This window comes from Chiloscyllium plagiosum, unplaced genomic scaffold, assembly GCF_037043375.1.
Source record: "Chiloscyllium plagiosum isolate Xiang-an unplaced genomic scaffold, Cpla_swu_hap1 HiC_scaffold_1, whole genome shotgun sequence".
Lineage (NCBI taxonomy): Eukaryota > Metazoa > Chordata > Chondrichthyes > Orectolobiformes > Hemiscylliidae > Chiloscyllium > Chiloscyllium plagiosum.
In genome coordinates this window covers 137,046,853-137,062,688 of record NW_028270139.1, presented here as the reverse complement: position 1 = coordinate 137,062,688, position 15,836 = coordinate 137,046,853, and the positions used below count along the sequence as shown (strand labels likewise).

Sequence of the window (15,836 nt, the reverse complement as noted above, 5' to 3'; positions counted from 1 at the left end):
TGCTCCATGATACACTTCACACTATTTTTCCTGAGTGTGATCTTTGTCTATGAAAGCATGTTTTGTTGCCTGACTGACCTCCATTTGGTTAGTGTACCTCTTGGAGAAGTCAGGATGTTTTTTGCAAAAGTCAGCTGTTAAAGATTCAGACTTAATTAACCCTTTGCATGGCCCACATGACCTCAATGCCCCAATGTAATGGCTTAACAAGCTACTCTGCTTTATCAAAATAATTGTGAACTACTGGTTTGAGACTGTACCTAGAGTGAAATTTAGAATATGCAATAAATGCTGACCTTGATTAACTGTTCCAACTGCCACCCTCCCTAAATCTCTAGGATCAATATAATATTTTGTTTTGCCCCTTTAATATTCCTACATTGCATCTTTTTAAACTTCATCCTTTCATGGAATGTTATCAATCACTGAGACAATATTTGTTGTCCTTCCATAATTGCCCTTAAGCGGCTTTATGGCTCTTTGAGGCAGTTGGTTCAAACATTGACTCCAGGTCCATAGCAATCTCGGCTACACTGAGTATGGATGACTGCTGCCGTATTCCTCTGGGATGGGAATTTGCAGCAGTCAGTCAGTCACCATTACTGACATTTGCATTCAATTTTTTTTACTAATTGTGTCAATTCTGTCTGCTGCTGTACTAAGATCTGAGCCCAAGGCCACAATATTAACATGGACCTCTGGTTTACTAACTCAAATTTTGATATTACTATTACACCATTTGTCTTGGGCTTTTGGAATTGTGAATCAACCTTTAACAGATAAGTTAATGCCATATCTTAACACCTCACTTCTAAAGCATAGTAGCTGAAGTATAGCATGAACTCTGACGAGGTTCAAGCCTGTAATTCTCAAACTGACCTAGTGATTAGGCCAACAGAGCCATCCATCTATTCCAAATCTTAAATTCTCTGCCAATGTCTTGTCTCTAGGCTTGGCCGCCCTGAAATTTTTAGAAAGTTGACTTAATTATGGATGGAGGGGAAATTACCCTGTTTTTGCTCACTGGATGTCCCGGACTATAGTGTAGTCTTAAATTAGAACCCAAAATTTTGTTAAATTAGAGAATACCTCTTGTAAAAACCTAAACTAATGACAAATTTGTTTTCAAGCCTTTAATCTTTTGAACAAAGGTGCTTGAGAAATTTGGGTTTGGCAGTATCTATTACGGCAGTGATTGATTAGAGCAATCTATTTTGATCAAAACTCGGATGCTTTCAGACCTTGTGACTTTCTCCATACTTTGCGTTTGAGAATTTTGCTTTTGTACTGAGATTGTTGATTAAACTGAAGTAATGAGGGATGTGGAATAAAATGAGTTGCGCTGGAGATTAGCCCTGATTTCCATGTTGGAACCTTTATGGGGACAAAATGACCCCAACTCTGTTCTTGCCTCATTCATGTTCTGAGTGCCTTTTTCAAACTGTATCCTCCAGGACTCCTTGTCATGACACTAAAAATTGTAACCTTTTTGCATTTTGGTATTTCTTGCTTGTCTATTTTGATAGACCACTTGAATGTTTTGATACGCATTTAAGTTCACTTGCTATATCAGATCAAATTCTCTTATGTTCAGTGCTTTTTAAACTGACTTCTGGAACTTAGATTTGTTTTCAACAAATGAATCTTTTTTTGTAGGTTAGTCATCAGGAAGCCATGACTTTAGAATGGAAACAGAAATTTGAGGAAAGCTTTGCACAATGTGCAGAAATGAAGTAAGAAACTTTTTTTGCATCAAGTTTGCTTGTAACTTTTGGACATTAGATATTGCCTTTGTTTCCATTTTTAAAAGCTAATGACTTTTTGTATCTTGTCTCCTAGAAAAATTGTAAATGAATATTCTGAGGTGACCTTTCAAATGATGGGTGAGTTTTATTATCTTGGTCACCATTTCAGTCTCTTTATGAAATCTTGACTGTCTGTCTGAAGATAACTTTGAAAATTCATGCGGCTTTTGGGAAGCTTTTTTATCTGGTGTCCTGAATGGTGTCTCTAAATTGTGTGGAAATAACAACATCTGTGGATTGCTTTGAATTTAGAGGAATCTGGCAAGAAAAGTGAATTGGCCAAGGCAGAAATGGAAAAACTAACAGAAGAAAAGCTGCAAGCCTTGAAAGAACTAAACTCAATTGAAAACTCATTTTCTGAGTTGTTTAAGCGATTTGAAAAACAAAAGGAAGCAATTGAGGGTTACAAAAAAGTAAGTGTACCTCAAGTAATTCAATAGAATGTGCTGTTACAATTTTGCAACCTTCTGGATTGTGATTTCGATTGAGTGGATATTGGGAAGCAAGTTTAATGCTTCTGAGGAAGAGCACCTTAGCTATAAATTAAACCTTTTTAAAAGTGATTATTGGATCAAAGTTCACAGGCAAGAGTTTTTAGGTCGTATTCAGAACTTTCCGGTGTTTACAGTTCATTGAGAGAAGGCATTGTACCATCTATTTCTTGGGATTAAGGTGGATTGGTGGTCAGTAGAGGAACATTTTTGGAGGCCTGTTAATGTGTCCCAAGGTGTAGTTTGGCAAAGAATAAAGATCAGAGCAAAGTAATAACTGGCAGAAAGCCAAATTCAATAGGAGCAAGTTTGAATTTGAATCTGAATCCAATTGGAATTAAGTTTGGCAGACAAACCACAAAGTGAACAGGTGGGCTTCATTTTAAGATTATAAGCCTAGAAAAGGAAAAGTCAAAGAAAAACTGCACGCTTGATAAGATTTTGAAGCAGGAATAGTAATTGTCTGATAGGTAATAGAGAACTAGGCTGGATATAGAGGGATCCAAGGAAATTGAAGCCACAAGCATGGACAATAACTAGTTGGTAACATTAAAAAGAACCCAAAATTTTCAAGCATAAGGTATTATAGGAGCAGAACAGGGCAATTTCACAGAGTCTGTTCCACTACATAATCGTGGCTAATGTGTTTATCAACCCCATTCTCCTTTGCAACCCTTGATTCTCTTACTAATCAAGAACCTATCTAATCTTGGTCTGAAAAACACCCAATGACTTGGCTTCCACAGCCTTCTGCAGAAATATGTTCCACAGATTCACCACCCTTTTAGCTGAAGAAATTTCCCCTGATCACAGTTCTTCTTACAGATGTGAAGCACAGAAGCAGACCTTTCGGACCATATCAACCAGATATCCTAATCTAATCTAGTCTCATTTGCCAGTACTTGGCCCATTTCCCTCTTAAACAATTCCTATTCATATACCCATCCAGACACTAATTGTACCAGCGTCCTCCACTTCCTCTGGCAGTTCACATCATGCACACGCCACCCTCTACATGAAACAGTTACCCCTTCGGTCCCTTTTAAGTCTTCCTCCTTCACCCAAACCTACACCCTGTATTTCTGGACTTCACCCCACCACTCCAGAAGAAAGACAGTGTCTACTTACCTTATTCATGCCCCTCTTGATTTTATAAACCTCCAAAGGTTATTGCTCTGCAAAGGGTCATTCCTTCATTCTGAGGCTGTGCCCTTTGTGACAAAGTACATCCACTCCTCCCCCTGTCCCAGGCTTCTCAGTTTGAGATCCCCCATGCTTCTAAGGTCTTAAGTACAGATCCAGATAAACCTTCTCTAAACCCCTCTAAGGCCAGTGCATTTTTCCTTGGATATGCTGCTCAGTGTTCCAAGTGTGGTCTGACCAGAGCCATGAAAAGCCTCAGTACATTCCTGTTCTAGTCCTGTTGAAATGTATGCTAACACTGCATTTGCTTTCCTAACTGCTACCTGAACCTGCATCTTAATGTTAAGAGAATGCTGAACTAGGGCTCCCAAGTCACAAGATTTCAGAAGACTTTACCCATTTACAAAACAGTCAACATCTGTTGTCCTCCTACTGAGTGTGTAATTCTGCATTTCCCACATTGTTCTCCATCTACCTCTTTGCCCACTCTCCTAGCTTGTCCAAATCCTTTTGCAGTTTCCTGCTTCCTCAATACTAATGTTCCTCCATTATCTTTGTGCCATCTACAAGCTTAGCAATATTGACTTCCATTCCTTTGTCCAGATTGTTAATGTATAACTTGAACAGTTGTGGTCTGAACAATGACCCCTCCCAGAACACCACAAGTTCTGGCTGCCATACTGCAAAAAAACCTTTTTAAAATTCCCACTCTGCTTCTGAACAGTCAGGCAATCCTATATACATGTCAATACTTTGCCTATACAACTATGGTCTCTTAGCTTATTCAGGAGCCTCCTGCATGGCACCTTGTCAAAAGTCTTCTGGAAATCTAAATAGATCATGTCCACTGGCTCTCATCTAATTTGCTCATTATTTCCTCAAGAATTCTAATGGGTTTGTCAGGCCTGACAGTCCCTTGACAAAGCTGTGCTGACTGAACCTTATTTTACTATGCACTTCCAAGTACTCTGCAATCTCCTCCTTTTTTTTAAATGGACTCTAAAATCCTACCAACAAGTGAGGTCAGGCTAACTACCCCAAAATTTTGACTTCTGCCTCCCTTGTTCTTGAACCAGGTTGTTAAATTCACCATTTTCCTGTGATTTCCTGAAGGATCACCATCATACCTCCAATCTCCTTGCCATCTTTTCTACAACCATGGGGTGCAGTATCTTCTCTTTAATGACCACCACACTGACCTGTGCCCTGCACCTCTGCCTCTTGAATTTCTGGAGTTTAAATTGGGAGCAATTGTTCTGTGGGAAATGCACAACAGAAATATGGAAGCTGTTTAAGGAGCACTTGTTGTGAGAGTTGGATAACTTTGTCCCATTGAGACAGGAAAGGAATGGTAAGTTTAAGGAGCCTTTGATGACTAAAGAGGAGCTGCTTCTCGTCAGACGGAGAAGGAAGATTAAGGTTGGGGAAGCAAGGGTATGGTCATCTTTGCATCCTCAGTCTCCATGGGACTAGTACTGACCAGAAAGGTGAATGTTGCCCCCCTTTCAAGAAAGGGAAGAGGGAAATAAAGGTCACTCTGTCTTCTGTGGTAAGCAAGGTACTGGAAAGGATTCAGAGGATTTGACTATTTGGAAAAACAGTTTGTATCAGCAAGGCTTTGAGGGGCAGGTCAGGCTTTACTGAGTTCTGAGGGTGTGACAAGACAAGTTGTTGTTTGCTCAGTGATAAGATGCATATGGATTTCATTAAGGCATAAGGCTCCCCACAGTAGGTTTATTCCGAAAGTTAGGTATGGGATACAGGGAGACTTGGCTGTCTGGATATAGAATTGGCTGGCTGAAAGAAGAAGAAAGTGGTATTGTGGGGGGAGGGAAGGAGCATTCTGCCTGGAGGTCAGTTACCCAGTGGCATACAGCAGGGATCTGCTCTTGAACTTCTGTCTTTTGTAGTTTTTATCTACTTAAATGAAGTAGAAGGGTGCATTAATAAGTTTGCCAATGACAAGTCTATGGTGTTGTAGAAAGGCGTTGAGGGTTGTTGCAGGCTACAATAAGACATGACAGTATGCAGAGCTGGGCTGAGAAATGGCAGATGAAATTCAACCTCAATGTGAAGTGATTCATTTTGGAAGCTCCAAATTTGAATGCTGAATACAGAGTGAAAGACCGGATTCTTGGCAATGTGGAAGAACAGCAGGATCTTGGGAACCATGTGCATAGATCCCTCAAAGTTGCCACCCAAGCTAAGGGTGGTTTTTTTGTAAATGTTTATTTGCAATTTTTTAAACTTTAGGATTGTTAAGAAGGCATATGGTGTTTTTGCTTTATTAAAGGGGGGGATTGAATTTGAGCTGCAAGTTTTTGTGCAGCTCTATAAAACTCTGGTTAAACCATACTCGGACCAGTTCTGTTTGCCTCATTATAGGAAGGATGTAGATGCTTTAGAGGGCGCAAAGGAGATTTACCAGGATGCTGCCTGGATTGGAGGGCTTGACTTATGAGGGGAGGTTGCGTGAGCTAGGGCTTTTCACACTGGAGAAAAAGGAAGATGTGACTTTATAGAGGTGTACAAGGTAATGAGTGGCATAGATAGCCAGAGATGTTTCCCAGGGCAGAAATGGCTGTCATGAGGGGTCATAATTTTAAGGTGATTGGAGGAAGGTATAGGGGAAGTAGGTGCGTAGAATACCATACCAGTGGTGGTAGTCGAGTCAGACACTGGGGACATTTCAGTGACTACTGGACAAGCACATGGATGGTAGTAAGTTGTGGGGTGTGTAGGTTAGGTTGATCTTAGGTTAGGATAAATGCTTGGCACAACATCGTGGGCTGAAGGGCCTGTACTGTGCTGTATTGGCCTATGACACTTGATCAGCAAGGAAATCAAGAGTTATTGGGAGAGGCAGGAAAGATTGGTTGAGAATGATTGATTGGATTCAGATGACTGGTAATGCTGGTGTGGACTCTAGGCTGAATGTTCTACTTCTATGTATGGTCTTAAATAGTAAGCTGGTGAAGGAAAATAGTGGATTGATTTAAGAAAGTTGTGGGTACGGCTAAAGTATTTAAATTTTAGTTTTTTTCAGTTTTCTTAAATGCTGCTCTGGCCATGGTGAAAGAAGTAATTAGGGAGACTTGAAGCACAAAATAGAAATCAGTCATCAATCAACAGCACAGGACAATGCCCTTCAGCCCACCACATCCATACTGGTTGAATTGTAATCCCACTTTTTAAAAATAAGGCTATGAGCACAAATGCTTGTTATAAGGCTTCTGCCTCTACTAAGCCTTTACAGGCAGTGAGTTCTAGATTCCCACCCACTGGGTGAAAATGTTTGTCTCTCTTCTCTAAACCTATTGCCCCAGTCATTGATCCCTCCAGGGAAAATTTCTTCCAACCTACCCTATCTATGCTCATACTTTCTATTAAGCCCCACCACCACCCCTTCTCATTCATTCATTTCTGCTTTAAATGAAATAACCCAATCTGTCTTCATGACCTGAAACTGCAGTATGCAAAATGATAGTTAAACTCTTATGCTCCCTTACCAGTGTTATCACATCTCTCCTATAATGTAGATTCCAGAATTGCAGGCATTATATCCTAGCTGTGGCCAAACCAAGACTATGCCTCAACTAATAAAGGCAAATATACTGTATGCTGCCTTAACCCACTTCAGTCCTGGAGTATTGGACTCTCATTTTATCTAAAAATGGGCAATGCAACACAACCAAGATGAAGTGCTTCCAGGGATATGGAGGTTGGGGGAAGCAGAGCCGTGAGCCTAATTTTCTAATCGTATTTGTTAACTTTGAATGCTGATGAAAGAGTGAACAATTATAAATATTACAACCCCTTTCAAAAAGGGTATGAAGATCGTGTCATGGAACAGACCAGCCTCTCTCAAAATACCAAGAATTTTTGGATCTAGGCTACCTTAAAGGTAAATGTGAGGTGCTGTGTTCCAGATGCAATTCAATTTGTCAAACTGTTGAGCAGAACACAATTTATTCAAACACTGGTTAAAATATAACAAAACAAAAACTTGGAATAACTAAATTCTGTTGGAAAAATTAGAGCTATAAATACTGTTGCTATTAGCTATTTCAATATAGTGATATCCCATGAAAACCTTGGCAAAAAGGAAAATTCAGAAAATCTCTCATAACACCTGTCAGGGGTAGAACCCCCAGTTTATAGCTGTAATGGTGGGGGGGGGGGGGGGCTGAGAAAGGATGTCAAAAGCAACTCCTGCAAGTTAAACTGAGTGGAAGCCTCAGTGCACACATTCCTGCTGCTGTTGAAGCTTTTTATATTTTGAAAATAACTTAAGCCATGGACATGGTATTATCTTCTCACAAGCTGCTCAGCACCTGTCCCCCAATCCCTCTACAATAAACCTGGACAAACACCTCTGAAAGCCACAGTATTGTCACAAAGGACCAGCAGCAATCGGCTAGTTGATTTGACCTCCTGGGATCCCTTCTAGAAACTGTTTCAGGGCAAAACTAGAACCGTGGGAAACGGCAGTTTAAGGCAATCCAGCTTGGATTTAAGGGAAAGTAATGTATACCATACCATTCACAGTCAGACTGGATGTGGTGTATGTGGACTTTCAAAGGGAGTTTGATACCACATTTATGTCTAAGCTTGAGGAACAGTATGGATACAAACAGGTCAAATAACAAAGTTTGTTTTTGGAACTGGAGCTAGCTTAATTGTGGATTTGCCTGGGGATAGATTTCTAGAAACTATATATTTGAATGTACCTTCAAAGATTTGTATTCAAGACAGGCCTTCGGGCTTCAGTGGTAGAATTGGACAGTCAGCATGCATCTTACAAAAGGGAATCCTGCTTAATGCTTAACCGATCTACCGGCAATCTGAGTGTAACTTGTGGAGTAGATCAGAGGGAGCTTGTGGATGTGGTTTATTTAGACTTTCAGAAGGTCTTCCACCAAGTTTCACCGAATTAGCATGTAAAATTAAAGAACATGGGATTGGGGTAGTGTACTGAGATGGAAAGAAAATTGGTTAGCATTGGGAAACAGTAAGAACAAATGGATTGATTTTTCTGAATGCCAGGCAGTGACTAGTGAGGTACTATCAATACTAGGACTCAAGCCATTTGCAGTATGTTAATGATTTTGGTGAGAAATGAATGTAATATCTCCATTTGTAGATAAAGTTGGGGGGGCAACAGTGAGAGAAAGGAGGGTGAGGTGGGTGCAAAGATGTTGCCGTGTGATTTGGGCCAGTTGGGTGAGTGGGCAATGCATGGCAGATGCAATATAATGTGGATAAGATTATCCACTTTGGTAACAAAAATAGGAAAGAGGCAGGTTATTTATTTGGCTGTAAATTGTGTGGAAAATGGTACCCTGCTGTCCTCCTACACCACTTGCTGAAAGTGTCCAGGTGTTTGAAACTTTCCTTCAAAGTTGGTTGTCAATTTGTAAACTATATAAATGAACTACCTTTTTAACCTAAGGCCTGGGGTAAAGTCTCTCTTGCTCCAGAGGTGTGTAATAACATGCCTAAACTGATTTTAGGAAAAAAAAATCAAATAGTGATTGCATATGTCTGCTTGTTTTCTTGCATCTACACTTAAAGTACGTTTAAGCAAACATTCTGTAGAAGGAAAAACTATTGACGAATGCATGTATGTGGTCATGAAGGGAATTAACTAGTTTGTTTTCATGTCAATGTCACTGACAAGACCCACAGTTGAGTGGCTTGCTGGGCCATTTCTGAGGAATGAAGAGCCATGATATTGGTGTGGGTCTCATTCTACATGTAGACTTTGGGTAAGGAAGGCCGGTTTCCTTCCTTCCAGTTCATTGTGGTAAATATTCATTTTGTTCACTAAAGAAAATAGTCTCATGACAGTTACAAGTCCAGTGACATTTGCACATGTTCAGCTCAAGTGCATTGCCTTCTACTTTCAATTTGCTTCATTGGCTTTGCCAGTAACCTTAACAATGTTTCTGTTCTCAAGTGCCACTATCATTCATTCAGGTTGTCTTCCATCACTCAGCTACTACTGGGAAGGGAATTACTCCTTCAAATTGACCAAGACTTTAAGTTATGTCTCCATACATTTTTTAAATCTAGAGTGTGGGGTCTGGTGGTGAATGTGTTGATGGTTCCATGTGTCTGACTTTTCTCTACTTCTGGTGGATTTTTGAAGGTGCTATCAAAGACTTGTCAAGTTGCTGAAGTACATCTTGTGCAGGATGTACTACTGATGGTACTTGTGTGCCTGTCACTTTGGGGAGTGCATGTTTATGGTAAAGGATATGGTATGAATTAAGTGGGCTACTGTTGTCTAGGATAGTTCAGCTTTTGTTGGAGCTGCATTTATCTTAAACTTTCAGCATTGTAATTATTGGCCGGTGCTGTAAATTTAGTTGCTACAGAATTGCTATCTGACCTATTCCTGTAGGTGCAGTCATATGGCTGGTCTAGTTCCTGGTCAATTGTAACCTTTGTGGTATATTTTGGAAATTCAGTGGTGGTATGGATTGTCAGCAAATGCTATTGCAAGACACTTGCATAGCACAAAATGTTACGTGTTGCCCATCAGCTCAATCCTAGTGTCCAAATCTTATGTAACCCAATTTCAATGTCTGAAACAGTATTTTTTAAACAGCAGTCAACATGCTACCTTCTGACCTTGATAAGTTATTAATCTATTGTGAAGAATTCTACAGATGTCCTAGGACTGGCATGTTTGACCCTCTATAATTGCCTATCCACAATACTGAAACTCTTTTTTTTTTTTGATATCATTGATCAGTCAGTGATCTTTTCAGTGCCCTAGAATTCCATTTGCTGTCGTCTTATCCATAATCTTGATTTGTCCAAGATTTGGACCTAATCATCTTCAATCTGTTTCCCAAAAGGTGTTCTTTCTCTTCAGTAGCTGCATTAGCCATATTCTGCCTGCAGCTGTGCCTATTCTGTCTAAGTATGAAAAAATGGCAAAGTCAGATGTTAATACATAACTTGGATTTTATTTACTGAAATCTCCAGAATGAAGAATCACTGAAGAAATGTGCCCAAGATTATCTTGCAAGGATTAAGAAAGAAGAGCAAAGATACCAAGCTCTGAAAGCTCACGCTGAAGAAAAGTTGAATCAGTGAGTATATCCATGGTTTCATTGCTTTAGTATTGAAATTTCACTGAGCCAGATTTTTTCTATAGCAATCACTTGCTATGGAGTACAATTGTCCATCTAGGAAATTCTGATAGTGACCATGGGTTCAGTGTTTTTATTTCCTCCTTCTGTTTGAGCCCAATCTTGGAGTTGCATCTCCAACCCCACATTTGGCAGAGGCTTCCAGAAGGTGGAATTGGTTCCTAACCTTAATCGTTGGCATTCCTTTCTCTGGTTTCTTTTCCGTGCTTCCTCTTGCCAATGGGTCTTAAAATTTTGCCTGTTTGTACAGGAGGTTCCACCAAGTTGGTTTTGAGTGAAGGTCACGTTGCATTTTTTTTGCAGGAAGCCTTCAGGAAGTCCTTGAAACATTACTTTGTCCTATTGTTCAAGTACCTTCCTTGAGCTGGGCAAAGATTTGCTTTGGTAGTTGGTTTTTGGCCAGTCCAGAAGAGTTGGTTTCAGATGATCGTTTTAATGCTGGTACTATTGGCTATTGAAAGACACTTTGTTAGTACACCTGTCCTTGGCTGCTGTGGAGAATCATGCAACAGCGTTGGTGCTTCTCAAGCAGTCCCCTATTCCTGTCCCTGCCTTCACTCCCTCTTCAAAACCCTCTTTTGGTGTCTCCGCTCTATTATTTCCTTTTAGACTTTTTTTTATTAGGCTCCTGTTTTGAGTTTGCAGTGTTGAGCTCCATCATGTGGTAGACAGTGCAGGTAGTTATGCCTGTATCAACCAGATTGTGATGCTAGATTGAGTGGTCAAATAAAGTGGATCAAATGAATCATTTTATCAAGTATCATATTAAGTATTTATTTCATTATTGCATGAAATTATTAAATGTTATTTACAGGTTAGTTAGTTTGTAAGTGACTTGGAAGAATGAAACGGATGTACTGAAGCTAAGTTTGCAGACGGTAAAAATGGAAAGGCAGGCTGAGATGGGTATAAAGTTTAGAGATATTGATGGCTAAGTGAGCAAAAGGCTGGCAAACGGAGTATACTGTAGGGACAAAGGGATTTTCACTTTAGAAGAGAAAACAAAACTTTATTTAAATGGGAAGGAATTGCAGAAACCAACAACACAAAGGGACTGGCAGGGGAGGGACACTGGTACATGTGCACAAAACAAAGTTTGCACAGATGCAGCAGTTGATCGGGAAAGCTAATAGATTGTTACGTTTATTTCAAGGAGTTTGGAGTATGAAGATTAGGGAAGTTCTACTGCAACTGTACAAGATGCTGGTGAGACTACATCTAAAGTACTGAGCAATTTTAATCCACTTAGGGAAAGATATCACTTCTATTCTAGGCAATTCAGAAGATTCAGTAGGATGAGCCCTATTATTGAGGAATTGTCTTTTGAGAAAAGATTAAACCAGTTGGGATGCCACTTTCCCATTTTAGAAGAATGGGAGATGATCTGTTTCAAGTGCATAGGGTTTTTATGGGATTTGATCGGGTAATCGGAAGTGTCAGAATAAAATGGCACTAATTTAAGATGGAAATTCATCTGAGGGTTGACAGTCTTTGGAAATGCAAACAAATTACTGAAACTCCAGTCTGGAAGTATTTGTGGAGAGAAAGCAGAGTTAACATCTTGGGTCCAGTGATCCTCCCTCAACAGACAGGAGTTACATTTCTGAAAGCTGTGACTTTAAGTGAGGAGTTGCACTACTGCAACTGTCAATTGCTCCACCACCAAGCCCCAACTCTCCTGTTAAAGCCATCACTCCGGAAACATTTTGAATCCAATGCAGTCCCTTTTACCCTTTTATTGCTCTCCCTAATAGGCTAACTTCATAAAAGACAGAATTCCAGAAAAATTACTCCTTTTCTTCAACCAAACCAGATGCTGTTGGCAAGTCTTGTCTTCAGTTTCAAAACATTACACATACACTCTGATCATGCTTTACTTTGTACTTATTCATATTGTATTAAGACTAGTCATTGAATCTGTGAAATTGCATCCAGTAAAACTGCACTGTAGTTGAGATCAAGTAGTTGACTCTTTGCCCACTGAAATGGCCTAGCATGCCAGCCAGTTGTATCAACTACCATTGAAACAAAGAAGAAAATGGACAGGATTTCTTCCAACAAACAAGTGTACCTATGAACTTCAGGAGTTAAGGAATGTCATATTGAGATCAATTTCAGTAATGCTAAACCTGTAAATGAATATTTAAATTCTTGTTCAGATAAGCATCAACCTGAACCAAGACAGGCAGGGAAAATTTTGTTCTGATAAACCAGCAATAATTTGAGTGCCAGTTATCCAAACAGGTCTCTGTTATCTAGCAATAGAGGAACCTTTTTTGAATCTAAATGAGATGGGCAGCCACTATTTCATTCCTCTGGGGGCTGTTTTGTGAAGTCTGCTCCCTGTTCAGGAAACTAGGTGGCGGCAGCAGCATACCAAGTGTGAGCCCCCAAACCCCAGCCCCACCCTCCCAACCCTGTCCAACACTGTCCCCATCCACCCCCACCCACTGTCCAACCCTTGTCTGTGGCCCTGCCCCCCTCAACCACCATCACCACCACCCCCAGGGCAGCCGGACTGTACCCAAACAATCAGACTCCCGCTGCCTTTGTGGGCTAAGTCTCCAAGTTACGCGCGCACACAGCAACGTTTCGATAAATGCCACCTCTGACCGGTACAGGACAATATTGGAGAGATTATCTGGGGAAGGGGGAGGTTTAGGGTGCACCCCTGTGGAGAACTCCAGGGAAAATGTAGGGGGAAGAGAGGGGGCTGGAGGTCATTTAGACTGGACTGTCCAGGACTGTGGTTGGCAGCATTTCAGTGAGCAGGGTTCATTTTTAAATCATTGAACCTGTAAACAAAAGACTTCATCAGTTTGAAACTGCTCTTTGACGTAATGTTTCTATCGGAACCTTGATCTCCTTTGGATAATCAAGGTTCCTCTATGTGCCATAATGCGGTTTAACTGATAACAGTGCTCAGTTGCCTAATGCAGTTTTCACAGGACCTTTATCTTGTTCGGATAATACGAAATGTGGATAATTGCTGTTTGTGTAATCAAGATTGTACCATAGTTGGAATGCTGCATTATTGAAGGCACTGTTTAACAAACTGCCATTTTGTGACTAAGTATGATAATGTCGGTAGGTTTGCATTTAGTCTTTAGAAATATCACCTGGTTTTCTGGTCATGAATTTATTTTGTTTAGTAATCAGTGAGGTGGAACAGTGATTAGCAATGCTTCCTGACCGCACCAGGGGCCCAGGTTCAATTCTACCCTCTGGCAACTGTCTTTGGAGTTTGTGCATTCTCCCCATGTTTGCCTGGGTTTCCTTCCACAATCCATACAGGTGCAGGTTAGGTAGATTAGCCATGGGGAAATATAGGGTTACAGGGATAGGATGGGTATGGGCGGGATGCTCTTTGGAGGGTTGCTGTGGATTTTGTTGGGCCAAATGACCTGCTTCCAGGCTGTAGGAATTTGATCAGCTTATCAACTTTCAAAAATCAATTTGGTTAGAAAAAGAAACTTTGTAGATTCTCTCATTTCTATTTTCCTCTTGGATATTGAGGGGGAGAGAAACTAATTAAACTATTATTCTTTTGCTGAAAAGAGCAAATGAAGAGATAGCACAAGTGCGTAACAAGTACAAGGCAGAGGTTGCTGCTCTCCAGGCCCAACTACGTAAAGAGCAAATGAAAACAAATTCTCTGGAGAGGAGCTTGGAAGAAAAGGCAAGTAAATTACAAATATTAATATAGATCACTTCGCTATGGATGTGCCTCTCCAAGTATTCAATGTTTTTCTCTCCAAAATAAATGTGAACTTTGCAAATAAGTACAGCAATATTGAAGTATTTTGTCATTTGAGCTAAAGCCAAGTTGCATACAACCTGCACTTCTGGGTTGATGGCCACTAAGGTTCTACATCACTCTACAGAAATAAGCATTTGTATAAGGGGTGTGGGATTCTAGTCAGTGTTATCTGAATCTTGTAATGTAATAAATACAATCATTTTCTATCTCTACAGACTAAAGAAAATGTGGAACTATCTAAAATTTGTGATGAACTTATTTCCAAGATGGAGAAGATCTGACTTCTTTCCTCATCTAACTTGTAAAATCTAATGTATTCTGTTCTGCTCCATTTTTGAACTAAACTATTTGTATTTTTTATGACTGAATATATTGTTTCTAGAAGCAAATAAAGTTTAATATTAGCAATCTGTCAAAATGCAAGATCTCTTGGTGACCTTTTGTGATATATTTAAGTCCCAATTGGTAATCTCTTTTCTTAAATGCTAGCAATTAAGTACTTTTTAATGTTTTGATCAGGGTCTAATTGTTTTGTATAATTTGGAGAATACCTGGACTGTGAGCAACACTTTCATTAGTTGAAAACTTCCTGCATTTATAATATTTTAACCAAGTGAAACTTTTTTGTTTATTGTCACTTGCACTGAAGTACAGTGAAAGTGAGCAGTACAGGCAGATCAAATACACTAGGCTGAAGGATGTATAGAACAAAGGTTTAGACGGAGGCATACCGGTAGCATTGCACAGAGCATACAGGACAGATTAATATTAGCAAGATTATTTTGAAGCTTGAGTCCATTCGATAATCTAATGGCTGGGAAGAAGCTGTCCCTGAACCAATTAATGCATGTGCAAACTTCTGTGTCTTCTGCCTGATGGATGATGTAGTGATCATTACCCTGATGCAAAAGATCTTTGTTAGCAGCCTTTCTGTAGCAGTGGGCCGTATAAATGGAGTTCATGGATGGAAGGTTGGCACCTGTGGTGGCCTAGGCTGTTATGATCCTGAGCAGAACAGTTGCCATACCAGGCAGTTATGCACCCAGACAGTATGCTTTCAGTTGTACATCTCTAAATATTGGTGGCAGCCCTTTATGGACATGCCAAGTTTCCTAAGCTGCCAAAGAAAGAAGAGGCATCATGACTTGACTGCAACTGCATGGGAAGACCAGAACAGATTGTTGATGATAGTCACTCTGAGGGAGCTTAACATTCTTCACCATTTTGACCTCTTTCTGTTAATGTAGATGGGTGCTTGTTCTTTTCTTTCTGAAGCCAATGATCAGTTCTATAGTTTTGTTGTTGAGGGAGAGGTGCTCATTGCACCATGTCACCGAGCCTTCTGTCTCCCATCTGTATTTTGACTTGTCGTTCGATATCTGTCCTATGATAGTGCTGTCAGCAAACTTGTAGATGGTGTTTGTTTGGAATTCGGCAACACTCCGGGTATCTAGGGAGGACAGTAGGAGACTGA

At 40.2% G+C, this 15,836-nt stretch overlaps 1 protein-coding gene across 2 annotated transcripts in view; it reads left to right on the top strand.

Annotated features, from left to right (window-relative positions):
* The window catches only part of LOC122560086 (transforming acidic coiled-coil-containing protein 3), a 53,723-nt gene extending 38,943 nt beyond the window's left edge, over positions 1–14,780 (top strand). For both annotated transcript variants that reach the window (XM_043710347.2, XM_043710519.2), the window contains exons 12-17: positions 1,657–1,733; positions 1,840–1,883; positions 2,058–2,218; positions 10,436–10,542; positions 14,161–14,281; positions 14,578–14,780. In XM_043710347.2, the coding sequence (XP_043566282.1) occupies positions 1,657–1,733; positions 1,840–1,883; positions 2,058–2,218; positions 10,436–10,542; positions 14,161–14,281; positions 14,578–14,643 (576 nt within the window). In that variant the 3' untranslated portion in view covers positions 14,644–14,780. The remainder of the gene's footprint in view (positions 1–1,656; positions 1,734–1,839; positions 1,884–2,057; positions 2,219–10,435; positions 10,543–14,160; positions 14,282–14,577) is intronic.
* The last annotated feature ends 1,056 nt before the right edge of the window (positions 14,781–15,836 follow it).